General features: G+C 56.9%; 2 protein-coding genes across 2 annotated transcripts; both read right to left on the bottom strand.

Annotated features, from left to right (window-relative positions):
- Positions 1–1,629: 1,629 nt before the first annotated feature.
- On the bottom strand, positions 1,630–3,173 carry GUD1 (putative guanine deaminase; the record flags this gene model as incomplete). Its single annotated transcript, XM_037323513.1, has 2 exons — positions 1,630–2,789; positions 2,852–3,173. 2 exons carry the CDS (start codon positions 3,171–3,173, stop codon positions 1,630–1,632), a joined length of 1,482 nt encoding a protein of 493 aa, XP_037178564.1.
- Positions 3,174–5,018: 1,845 nt separating this feature from the next.
- On the bottom strand, positions 5,019–11,377 carry FAS1 (Fatty acid synthase subunit beta; the record flags this gene model as incomplete). The annotated part of the gene is made up of 2 exons (XM_037323512.1): positions 5,019–6,127; positions 6,178–11,377. The coding sequence occupies 2 exons, from the start codon at positions 11,375–11,377 to the stop codon at positions 5,019–5,021; spliced, it is 6,309 nt and encodes a 2,102-aa protein (XP_037178565.1).
- Positions 11,378–13,124: the final 1,747 nt, after the last annotated feature.

Genomic DNA, 13,124 nt, shown 5'->3' with positions numbered 1-13,124 from the left:
ACTTGTCGATTCGCCGAGGATTATCTTTGAATATCCACTCGAATGTCTGCGAATGTGCTGTCCTGATGCTGTTCTTCCGCTCGTTCATATCGGTATACTTCAAGCTCTCAAGTAGGCGTTGGTAATCCCGTTCGCTGCTTGCAGCAGTATTCATCGTCTCCAGTTCCCGAACCAGATTATCCTGGATGGCGGTGCTTTGTTTTGATACCATTTGCTTCATCGATCTTTCCGAGGCAGTGTGGCTGGCTGTGACTTGTAGTGAAACACAATCCCGGGTTTTGGAGGCTTCTTCAGCGATTAGACCTCGAATATCCTCAGATTCGTCCCGCAAGATCCTAGGGCAGCGTGGTCCTCGGAATATCTCGAAATGAAAGGTGTAAGGCGCTGCTCCATACGCGCCAAGGAACTTGGATCGTTCTCGCACATCTTTTCCACTCTTGCAAATATTCTGGCCAGGATCAATGTCTCCATGAGCTTCTGCCCGTCGGCGAGGTTGGCCTTGAGCCGTTCCAGACGGCGCTTCCGCCAAAAGGCCTTTGAGGTTGCAACCAACGCTTGCATTCTACCCGGCTGACGAGGCGTGAGCTAAGCAATCTCCTCCTGGAGATCCTTCGCGTGTTGGATGCATTTGGGTGCGAGATCCAGCAGGCGCCGTTCCGCGCCCGTGGTTTTTGCCGTAGCGACCTTTTTGCTCCGAAGCAGGGTCATACCTCCGACGAGGCATCTTGCAAAGAGATCGCCTGTGTTTCGAGTCCAGGTTCTAATTTCCTACTCTCGTATATGCTGTGGCACATGGATATGGTCTGCTGATTGAAGTCGATAAGCTGCATGACGTTGCAGGCGAGACTCAGTCCTTCGAGGCCGGGCATGGCGGGCGAGTACCAGACAGTCTCGCAGAAGCGTAGCCAACCACAGAAAAGTTGTTCATGCGATTTGATCGGGTATTAGAGTCCGTATCGCGTACGCAAGTCAAATTTGAGAAGCTTGTCGGGGTTGAAGTTCGTGAAGATGTGGCGAGAGGCGGTGGAAATGGCGAGGGTGCAGGAGTAGCGTCGGGTCACAGCTGGGAAAGAGGATGGTAAGGCTGTCTGGCGCCAAGCAAGAGGCTTCTTGCCAATGAGGTTGGAGTGAAAGCGTCTATCAGCAGGTCACGCCCCCGTTGACCTGCATGGTGAACCAACAGGAATAGGAATGTGCCATTTACCCCGGTGCAGCACTGGCGTCACACATGCTGACAGACTGGTAGTTGATCTTCATTCAAAACCAACACTATGGAGGCGGGTGTGACACTAAACCTCCCAAAACTTTCTTCGGTAGCCTGTTGAAATGAACCCGAGGTTCATAACAAGCGAAAGAAAAGTAAAAACGAAGGTAGCAAACAATAGGGACTGTGATAACGTTGACGAGAATAAGGTCGATAGTGAGGACGAGAGTCACGACGATAATAATGATAACGACGACGACGACGACGACGACGGTAACAGAGATAATGTTACAACAACTTAAGTGGAATAAAGTTGAAGAAGATTGAGTCCTCTTGTATTGTCTTTCCAACTAGCCTTCTATTAATACCTAGAAAAGAGCAAGACCAACGCCGCCCGCAATGCTTTCCTTAATCACCATCACTCCTCACTTCCTCGAGTGAACTAACCTCCCCTTGACCCAAACACCGACCGTATTCCGGTCATCCCCGTTAAACACCCACTTCGCAACCCTCTCCTCCCAGTTCTCCCATCCAAACACATCCACGTTCGAATCCATACCCCCCTCAATCTCCCCTTCCTCATCAACAACACCCAGCTCAACCAGCTGCGCATCCCATTGCATGCCCACCTCGAACCCGCCAATCCTCTCCCCGAGCCCGACGACCTTCGCACCGCCCCTCGTGCCCAGATACAGCACCTCCTCCACCGTCAGCTTGGCCCTCTCCTTCTCCGCGCCCTCGAGCCCCATCGCGACGTGCCGCGACACCAGCGCCGCCTGCCTCGCCGCCTCCAGCACGCTCGGGCTGTACCCCCCGCTCATGTCCGTCCCGAGCCCAACCTCGATCCCCTTATCCCACAACCACCGCACCCGCGCCGCCCCGCTCGTGATGCTCGAGTTGCTGCACGGGCAGTGGCTGACCTTGGCCCCGCGCGCCGCGATCGTCGCCGCCTCCGCCTCCGACAGGTGGATCGCATGCGCCAGCACCGTCTTCTCCCCGAGCAGGCCCATGCCGTCGTAGACGTCCGTGTAGCTCTCGCTCTGCGGGAACAGCTCCGCCACCAGCTCGATCTCGCTCTGATTCTCCGATATGTGCGTCTGCACCAGCACGTCGAGCTCCTTCTGCAGCGCGCTCAGCCCCAGCATCGCCTCCTCCGAGCATGACGGCGCGAAGCGCGGCGTGAGCACCGGCGCGACGAGCTCGAAGCCCGGGTCGATGCGCCGGAGGTGGGCGATGGTCTCGCGCGTCTTGCGGAGCGAGTCGGCGGCGTCCGCGTCCTTGTAGTACTCCGGACACAGGCCGGGGCGGTCCATGCACACGCGGCCGACGAAGGCGCGCTGGCCGAGGGCGAGGCAGATGTCGGCGAGGAGGTTCGTGGCGGCGACGTCGATGGTGGCGTAGTAGGCGCTTGTCGTCGTGCCGTGGGCGAGGGTGCGCTTGACGCACGCCGTGTAGACGCGCTTCGCCTTCTTGAGGTCCGCGAGGCTGGATTCCAGGGGGAAGGTGTAGGTGTTGAGCCAGTCCAGGAGCGTGGACTTGCCGAAGATGCCGACGTTGGGGTACTGCGATGCGTGGACGTGGGTGTCTTATGGTATTCCAAGTTAGCAAAAGGTCATCAACCAGCAGGAAGACAAAAAAACGACATACCAATGAACCCGGGGAAGAAGAATTGCCCCTCCTTTCCGACATACACCTTCACATCCGCCTTCTCCCACCCGAGCCTGGGAAACAGCACCTCCTCCGCTTCCGCCCGGCTGCCGCATTTCTCAACGGCAACGATGGTCCCCGTGGCATCGACGCAGATGGCCGTGTCGTGGAGGTAATCCAGCTCCTCGCGAGTCTTGGAGTGTATAAACGTGCCGAGGAACAGCTGGTTTTGCTTTTGTTTCGGTGCCGCCGGTGCTCCTCCTTGCGGGGCTGCCGTCGCTTCGGTTGATGCGGGGGAGGGGTCTCTAATCATGTCGCCCATCTTTGCGTATCACGGCCTCAAAAACACGTCCAGGCTCGGATCGAGGTAACGGGATCAAAGAGGCAAAGAAAAGTAAACACAATGCGGTCGAGTGCAGCTTAGAATCCTCTCGCCAATTATCCGTTTAATGGTTTGCGGAAACTTCGCTCGGCTGTCGTCGGTAACTTCGGCGCAGCTGACGTCGTTCCAAGAGTCGTTGTCCAAGTTGAGCTCTCGTTAACCACTGTCACAGGCCGCCCAGGGAATCCTTCCTGTCCTCCGTTCTAGAAGACCACCAAAAGAGCGAGAGAGGGTGGTGGTGTGGTGTGTATGTGCGTGATCACGAGCCAATGCCAAGTCCGACAGCAACTCGCTCGTCAAAACTCAGAAAAAAGCAGACAAAAAGCAAGAACCGGACCCGTAAAGAAGGAAAGGGAAGGCGGGTAGATATATGCAGTGCAACAGATGACGCGCATCCTGAATGAACACCCAAACCCACGCACCCCAACCAAACCCGGCCGCGGCGTCGGAAAGATAAGACGAAGAAGCGCGAGGAGGGGGAAAAAAGGGGAGCTGCGGGCGGGCGCCCGTACCTTACCTAGCTGTTAGCTGCTAGCGGTACCTAGTAGGGGTTCGCCGGCCGCGCCTCGCAACTTCCACATCAAGCCTCCTCTACTGAAGATAAAATTCCCTTAGGCGGCACCGGGAGAAACCACGTGTCTACAGAGACCAGCTTGAGCTTCTTAACTCGATCCGGAAACATCACGTACTACAGCAAACATATTTTGACTCCTCGTGTGACACTGCGACTACTAACTTGGATGAAATAAAATAGAAACAACTTCCAAGACACAAAGCCGGCCGGGAAAATAAACAACGAGTTCAGAAGCTGCCCGCAAGACACTCGACAAGCACAAGCCTGGAGCGTGCTGTGTTCCAGGCAATCGGACCCCCGGAAACGACCTGCCAAAAACCCCCCCACACGCAGGCGCGCGGAGAAAGGGCAAAGGGGGGCGCTTCTCACCGTAAAACGTCGCACGGCGCTCGCCGCAAGCCGAACGCATCGACCCCCCTCGGGGTCTTCCCCTCTTCTTCCCCTCCCCTCCCCCCAGGGACTCCAGCTCCAGCTCCAGCTCCCCTCCTCCAGCCACAGTCCGATAATCCGATAAGCCTCTTTGTCCTCCCACGCGAACGCTCCAAGCCTTGGCTGCCGCCTGAGAATAGCTTCCCACATGACCATATCGATAGTCGAAAGTCCGATAAGAGCTGTTACCCCTGATAGGCAGGTCGACTTACCCTCCCCGGTCTGGTCTGTCCTGTCCGGCCTGGCGCGGGTGAGTCCGTCGATCACTGCAACTGCACCTCGGGACGCTGGTGCTGACGCTGCTGCACCTTCGGAAGAACCATCTGCGATGCCGGGTCCTTGCATTCCCTTTCCGTCGATCCCCCGCTGTCAGAACTGCGCGTGCTTGTTGGCTCCCAAAACCTCACTCGTATGTATCACCACTGTCCGCCCCTCCCTTTCAGTGTTGGACAAGATTTTTGGCTCGGACATTTTTCTCGTGATTATCGGCGACACAAGCCGTCATCCCTTGCCCTTGTTTTCATTCACTTCGAGTCACCGGCGATAGGTTTTATGAAGTATTGCCCTCTATTCTTTCTTGTCCTTGTACGATCATTAACAATTGACGCCGCCCATTAAACACAAAAACTTTCTACCGCATGATAAAACAATCATCAGAAAAAAACATTCATAGTAGTTTGTACAACAATTACGCCGCCGTCTAGAGTCATGAGTGTCCACCATTCGTCATCTAGTATCCTCGCCATTGTTTTCATCATCGTGTAGCGTCAAACGCCCACACATTACGCAGCAGCACCGGGACCCTCGTGGTCCGCGGTGACGCCGTTCACTCCGTTAGGAGCGGGGCCGTCCTGAGTGTACTGCTCCCAGTTCGCCAGGATCGAGGCGATCTTGGGCGAGTTGGTGAGCTTGTACACATCCTCAAAGTACTCCTTGGTGAGGGCGAAGGGCTTGGCCGTCACGTTGGGAATGTACTTGCCAACAAGCTTGGCAGGGTCGATCGTCGTCTTGTTGATCTTCTTGAGGAGGAACGAACGGAAGGGCTTGACACCAGAGCGCAGGAAGGTCGAGTGGAAAGGCACGTCTATACCGCGCAGGGGAATGGTGGCGAAGCCACGCTGGAGCTCAAGAGGTGTGGGCTTCTTGAGGGTAGCCTCGGCGCAGCCCTTGATGATCTCCTTGAGCGCATCCTTGGCCTCTTCGATGTTGGAGCGCATCTCCTCGATGTCGATCTTCTGCTGCTTGAGGAAGTTGGTGACACCGGTAAGGGTGTCGAGAGCACGCAGGTCACCAGCAGCGACGTACTGCATGTTGGCGATGTTGTAGTTGACAATCTCAAGAAGCCAGCCAGTCTCCTCAGCAATGCTGTTGACAACGAACTGGAGAGCCTCCTCGTTGAAAGTCTTGGAGATTCTGCTGGGGTTGATGGCGCACATGGAGTAGTTGGAGCGGCCGGCAGCGTCGCGCTCGACGGCAACCTGCATGGTAAGACCACGGTAGAAGACGACAGACACCAAGCTCTCAATGGGCATGACCTCAGCCAAGGCAGCGAGGGCGGAGTACTCACCCAGAGAGTGACCAGCGAAGGTGCAGTCTCTGGGAACAAGGCCACGCGATCTCATGTCCTCGAAGCTGGCCTTCTCCATGAGGGTCAGGGCGGGCTGGGTGAACTGAGTAGCCGACAGCAGACCAGTGGGGGAGCGGTAGGTGTAGGAAGTGGTCTTCTCGTCAATCTCCTTGAAAATGCGCTCCGACTTGATGGAACCGTCGGCAGCAACAGTCTCGAAGGTCATGGACATGTAGTTCTGGCGAATAGCCTTGCCACGGGGACCACCGAAGTGAACCGTCAGCTCCTTAGGGTTGTTCTTGACGATGTTGGTGATTGAGAAGCCTAGATGCCATTAGTTCAAGCTCAACAGATTACTGAGGGAGATAACTTACCATAGTTGTCCAGCAGGTACTTGTCAGCGCGGTCCCAGACCTCCTTGGCGACAGGGCTGGAGGCGTAAAGCTCCATACCCATGCCCTGCTCCTGAGAGCCCTGGCCAGTGAAGACGTAGGCAGTCACAGGCTGCTCAACCTCGGCCTCACCAAGGAGAACCTTCTCCTCAGTCTCCTTGTTGCTGGCCTCAACCTTGATGATCTTGCGACCTCCAACCATGCCAACGTGCTGAAGCTTGACGTCAAGGTCATCATTAGGCAGAACCATGCCAACGAGAGAAGCATGGAAGCTGCGAACGCGACCAATGTTGTTCTCGGCAGCCCAAGTCTCAACCAAGCTGCGGACGGCGGCACTGGAATACATGCCGTGAGTGATGGTGCCGGGCAGGTTGGCGTAGTTGGCGAAGACGCGGGAGACGTGTATAGGGTTGTAGTCGCCAGAGACACGAGCGTAGTTCTCGTTGGTGGCAGGGGCACGGAGCTGGAGAGGGGTACGGCCACTGAGAGGAATAGGGTTCTCGAAGTGGAGGGGCTGGTCAAGAGGGGTACCATTACGCTCGAGGTAGTCGACAACAGGGTTGCCGTTGGACTGCCCGGCCTCGTAGTCGACACTGGCGATCTGGATGACCTCCTTGGTGGGAAGCTCCAGGAGGACCTGACCCTGGGTAGCGACGCTGCTGTAGACAGTCTTGGTCTTGTAACGGAGGAAGCTCTGCAGACGGAAGGTGAGAGTCTGGCCAAGGAGATCCAGGTCACGAGGCATGTCGTCAGTGTTGAACCACTGCTTGGACTTGAGAACGGCAACGTCCTTGCTGGTGGCGAGGTGCAGCTGGATGGGGGTCTCGTTCTTGCGCTGGAAGGTGTTCTCGTAGTCGGTGTAGGCACCGCGGTACAAGAACTGGGAGGTGACGTCCATGACGGCCTCGCCATCGCGGTAGATGGTACCGCAGACCTCAACCATCTTGCCAGACTCCTGGTTGATGACAGCGTTAATCTGAGCGGTGGTGGAGACCTCATCGCCCTTCTGGAGAGGCTGGGCACCAGGCTTCATGCGGAACTCGTTGGAAAGGTGGACGAGCTTCAGCAGGTCACCGTCGATGGTGCGGGGGAAGATGGGCTTGGTGATAGCCTTCCAGCCAACGACGATGGCAAAATCCATGGGAGCGTAGACAGTCTTGCCAGGACGCTCAACGAAAGCCTCGCCAGTGTTGCCGACGGCGTGGACAAAGTCGTTGATGTCCTCACCAGTAATGGTAGCCTTGCCACCGTCGAACTTGCTGGCGACATCGGCATCCAGGTCGAGAGTCTCGTCACCGAACCACGCACGCCAGTAGAACTCCTTGATGCGGTCGTTACGGCCCTCCATCACCTCACGAAGAGGGGCGTAGCCGGCCTCAGGGTGGTAGGTGAACTTGAGGGGGAGAGCGACAGGCTTGCCAAGGGCGGTGGTGTCCTTGATCATGTTGACGACAACCTCGTTGTTGTTCTCAAGCTTAACCTCGATAACCTCGACGTAGTGGTTGTGGCGAGGCTGCTCCTTGACAATGATCTTGGTCTTCTTCGGGTCCTTGGGGTACTGGATCTCAACGAAGAGGCCACGAGAAGGAGCGAAGATGCGCTTGATGGGGTTGGTCTGGAACTTCTGTCCCTGAACGACGACCTCAGAAGTGAGGAGGGCGTGGCGCCAGCTGCGGTCGGGACCAGCGAGCAAGGCCAACCAAGAGTCGAGGCTGGGCAGAGTGGCATTGGGAGCAGTCGACAGACGGTAGGTGTTCTTGTGCGCGTCGTCGGAGACGGTAAGGCCGTCAACATCCTCAACGGGAACCTCGGTGTCGATGAGCTTGCCACCGAAGTACTCGATGGTGGGAATGCTCTTGGCATCACCGTTGTAGCGGTCACGGGTCAGGTACTGAACGTGAGTCTTATGGATTCCGTCCAGAATGTCCTTGATGGGCTCATCCATGACCTTGGAGTACTTGACGGCGGTAGGGCCTTGGAGAATGCAGACACGTCCAACATCCTGGCCGGGAACGGCATCAAGGTCCTCAGACTGCCACAGAGAGTCCTTCTTGAAGTAGAAGTCGAAGTTCTCATCGAAGCAAGGGATGAAGGGAACGGGCTTCTGGAATGGGAACATGCAAAGCATCAGGAAGTGCTGAACATCCTGGGCGTTGATAAGCTGGGTGTCGGCCTCGGGGTAGTGAGACAGGATACGCTCGACAGTCTCGTAAGGAGTGTCCAAATCCTTGAAGTCCTGGAGCTGAGCGGCGTGGCCGGTGGTGGACGTGAAACGCTCCTCGACACGGCTGATGAACTTGCCGGTGAAGGAACGGAGGGTAGGGTCAATCCAGCGCTTCTGGTGGCGGATGTACATGATGTCAACCATGCGGCGAACGACCTCACCGTAAGTCATGTCCTCAAGGTCGACGGCCTGGCCAGCACGGTTGCGTCCGAACCACGGCTTCTGGAAGTCGTCGTTGAGCTTCTTGATGATGTAATCGCGGTTCTTCTTCAGCTCGGGGACACGCTTCTCCTTGGGGAGCGCGAAGATCTTGCGGTCCATCTCGGCCCAGAACAGGACACCACGGGTAGCAAGCTTGTGGATGGGCTCTCCCATCTCAGAGAGGACGGTGATAACACCTCCGATGGGGCCCTTGTAGGACTTTTCCCACTCGCTGTCCTCGACACCGGGAGCGTCGATGATGGCCTGCTTGGCGGCAGGGCTGGTCTTTGCCTCCTTGGCAACCATCATGCGGGAGCCGAACAGGGTACCGTCAAAAGGCATCGGGGGGTAGCCGTAGTTCTTAGACCACTCACCGGTCAGGTAAGGGTAAGTGTCCTCGGCACCACCGAAACCACTGCCAGCAACGAGGATGATGTTGTCCTGGCGACGGATACGGCTGTACATCGTCAAGATAGGCTGGTGGAAATCCTCGTAAGAGTGGTGACCACCGCCACGACCACCAGTCCACTGGAGAAGGACGGGGAATGTGGGGTTCGCCTTGGCAATGTTGATGACGGACTGGATAGCATCGACGGAACCGGGCTTGAAGCTGATGTGCTTCAGGCCAAGGGTGTCAATGTACTCCTGGGCGACCTCAACGGAGGGGACACCGGCACCGATGGTGAGACCCTCGATGGGAACACCCTCAGCACGAAGCTTGCCGAGCATGGGAATCTGCCACTGCATAGCACGGGGGTTGACGTAGATCAAGTTGACGCCAATACCACGTCCGGAAGGGATGGCACCCTCAATCTTGCGAAGGGCGGCAGTCATCATGCCGGGGTCGAAGTAACCACCACCGGCCAACTCAATGTGGTAACCGGCGTTCATGGTGGCGGCGACGAAGTCCCAAGGAACCGTGCAGGGAGTCATACCGGCAACAACAATGGGAGGGAGACCCAAGAGGCGGGACATCTTGGTATCAACATAGGTGTCGCCGTTGGAAGTGGTGACCAGGCGAGGGCCGAACTCCTTGACCCAGTCAATGGCGTACTTGACGGCGTGCTCCTCATCGCGGTCGAAGAGCTCAGGCTTGTAGCCAACCTCGGTGATGCTGCCAGAGACGGTACCAGCGAGGATGACGTGGACACCAGTGCCCTCCTTGTTGCGGCTGGTCAAAACACCGAGGCCGGAGATGCCACCAGGACCGAAGTCAAGGACGTGAGTAGCCTTAGGGAAGACGGTGGCCTTCTCCCAGTTGACAGGATCTCTGGTGATGAGACGGATGAGGGTGGGAATGATGTTGCCGCTAACCTCCTCACGGATGTCCTTGCCAGTGTTGGTGTCGAAGACAGCAGTACCAAGAGACTTGGCGTCGATCTTGATGTTCTTCAAGTCCTCGTCGATCAGCTCCGTAGCCTCAGCCAGGTACTTGCTGTGGAAAGGAGCGGTGATTGGCAGGAAGCGGTGGACGAAGCGAAGCTTGCGGTCCGTGTGAGGGATACGGTTCTGGTCCAGACCGACGGGGGCCTTGACCTTGCGCAGCTGAGCGTTCAGACCGTACAGGGAGATGGGAGGACCGGTCACAACGAGGTTGCGAGGGCTGTTGATGAGGGAAACGGAGATGTGACGGTCAGCGGGGAGGTACTGGTTGGTCGCATCAATATGCTTCTGGACTTCAGCCAGGGAGAGGTCTCTGATGCTAAGCATGGGAGTGGGAGTGCCCTCGCCGTTCTCAACAGACTCCCGAATCATAGTGGGTGTCAAGGAGGTGCGGGGAAAGACCTGCTGGCTACGAGCACCGATCCAGAACAGGATGGTGAGCGCAGACGGCGCAATCTCCTTCCATGACTCCCAGGACTCGGCGGCAGCAGTGGCCGCGGCGAGGACGATACCCTGGGAGTGACCGGTGGTACCAGTAATCTGCTCGCGCAGCAGACCAGGGTGAACACCGAGGACCTTGCAGGTAACCTCGTAGTGCGCAAGCTGTACGAGACCAATCAAGGGGAAACTGACGGGTGCTGAGATGAGGTAGTCTACGTCGGGAGTAGCATCCTCGTCCTCAAGCCACCTCAAGATATCCAGGCCCTTGGGGTAGAGCTTCTCGGCGTTGGCGTGCTTGGAGAGGTTTTGAAGGAGCTCGGCGGCGTTGTGAATGAGCTCGCCAACGAAAGGCTGGTATGTCTTGTAAATCTCACGCAGCTCGTCGAAGTACTCCTCGATGTTGCCCTGGCCACCGAAAATGGTGTAGATGTCGGCAGAGCCGTCATCGGCGGCGCGGAAAAGCGCTGAGCCGTATGCCTTAATCGTGCGGCCAGTCGTTTGTCTGGCCTGGTAGTAGCTGCGGATGACGACCAACTTCTTGGCGTCAATGCCGGGGAGGGTAGCTACGAGGGCGTGGACCTCGTTGCCCTGGAGGAAACCACGCTCGAACTCGTTAAGGACGAGCTTCAGGACCTCCTCATAAGAGCCAGACTCGTCGTCCTCACCCTTCTCGACCTCGTCGGCGACGAAACCCATGTATCTCGCAACCAGCTCTGCGACGGATGAGGGCTCGTCATCCTGAGCAAGCTCGTCTGTGGCGGGAGGAAGGGTAGCATTGAAGCGGTCCTTCAATTGCTGGGCGTGGAAGTGGAGAGCGGTCGGAACGAGGAATGAGGTCTCGAGCGAGCCGTGGCGGAGAGTAAGAGGACGGAGAGAAGCGTTGGATCGAGGGGTAGAAACGCCCGTCTGGGGGCCAGTTCCGGTGCCGTACATGGTAATGGCGGTTTTTGGGGTATCAAGAGGGGGAAGGGTTTTTTTTCGTGGGTTACGAATGGAGCTGCGCCCGCCACGTGTTAGCCAAAATGTCTCCGTTCCTCGTTGTTTTTCGTCCTCGCAAAGTTTTCAATGGGCAGCGTGGGAAGCAAAAAAGGCGGTGGCTTACCAGTGTCTGACTCCGTGTACTCAGCGAAGAGCAGGAGGCAAGTGTGAGATGCTCCGGGACGGCGGTGTGGAAGAGTGGGCGGCGGGCGCGCGGGAGTGGTCGTGGGGTTGTAATAGTAGAAGCGGTACTACGTCTAATAGGGACGGGTCGTTGTGAGCTGGTCTCTCCGATTCTCCGAGAGCAATAGAGAGTCTATGAAGGACAAGAAAGAAAAGAGAAAACGAGAAGACTGCCCAGCACGAAGAGTCCTTGACGTGAAGTTTGATGTGGAGGAAGAGAGTAGGAGTGGCGGAGAGGGAGCTTAAAGATGAGAGAGCTCAGAGATCAAGGGAAGGTTGGGAGGGTGTGTAGCGGTGGTTATGATGGGTAGGCGAGGCAAATGAACTCACACTGCATCCCTTTGGTTTTGCAGCGTGGTCTGGGTCCTGGATATTGGGTCTTGCTTGGGTCGTGGGACAAGTTGCCCGGGTCTCTCCCCTCCCCTCTCTCTCTCAATGGGGACTGGGATGATTGGGGTTTGTGGGATGGGATTGGGATTGGGATTGGGATACCTACCTCGCAGGAGATTGGCACACACCACCGCCGAAGCTTCGATGTACCTGCACTTGGTGTACTTCGTGGCGGGCGGCGTGGGTGTGGAGGTCGTTTGATGGGTCCTCACTGCTGCGCGGCAAGGTAGGTGAGGTCAATCCGGTCAACGTAATTGGAGGTTTCGGGTTCCTGTTTTGGAGAACGGTGCCTTGGGGTGGCTCGCAGTGAACTCAACGATTAGAAAATTAGGCCGGGTCTCTGCTATATTTTTTTTTCTGCCGTCGAGAGTTGGAGTACACTGGAATGAATCTAGTTGGTCCGGGCTGACGGAACGGCTTGGACGGTCTGAAGTCTCGTAGTGCCATCCATGGCTGTTACTGTTGGCCGGCGAAGTTGCTGTGCTGCCCGTTTCTCACCCCGCCATTTGCAGGGAAGTCGCGAACATGCTGAGAAGTTTCCGTACGCGGTTTCCATTGTTGACTGAGAGCACGCCGAGGGGAACTTTGAACCGGGAAACAGCCGCAACCTCCAATGCAGGAGGAGCTACTGCCTGCTTCCTCCTGAGATGCTCTTTCCTCCCAGTGTATACTTGATACCTTAGCTACCGTCCGGCCAATAAGCCAGGCCCCATCCTGTCCCTCTTGCCGTGCTGGCGCAAAGCAATGCAAATCGCAAGTGCTACGTGGTGGTGGTGGTGCCTGCACACCTGCCTTCTCCTCCAAGTCTCAAATCTCAATGTCTCGCCAAATTTTTTAGTTCTGTTGGGGATGGTCGCACACCACGCCCACTCCTCCAGCTCCACCCCTGACTTCATGCAGCCCGAGTGATCCGCAAGGGTGCCGCGTTGGAGAACGGCCGGCCTTGTACCGGTACGTTTGTTGGCGGCACGCAACGACTTGGCTGTCGTGAGGTAAGGTCGCCTCGACGGCTGGACGGGGCCGGGGCGGTGGCCGCCTTCTCCCTATTTTGGGGGCAACTAGACATCAACTACACACTGGACTAGGCCATCTTTTGCCCGGATCTTTCCCGCGTATCTCAACCCTTCAG

The sequence above is a fragment of the Colletotrichum aenigma genome (genome assembly GCF_013390185.1).
Source record: "Colletotrichum aenigma strain Cg56 chromosome Unknown KSG_Cg56_contig05, whole genome shotgun sequence".
Taxonomy (NCBI): domain Eukaryota; kingdom Fungi; phylum Ascomycota; class Sordariomycetes; order Glomerellales; family Glomerellaceae; genus Colletotrichum; species Colletotrichum aenigma.
This window is presented reverse-complemented; position numbering and strand designations above follow the sequence as displayed.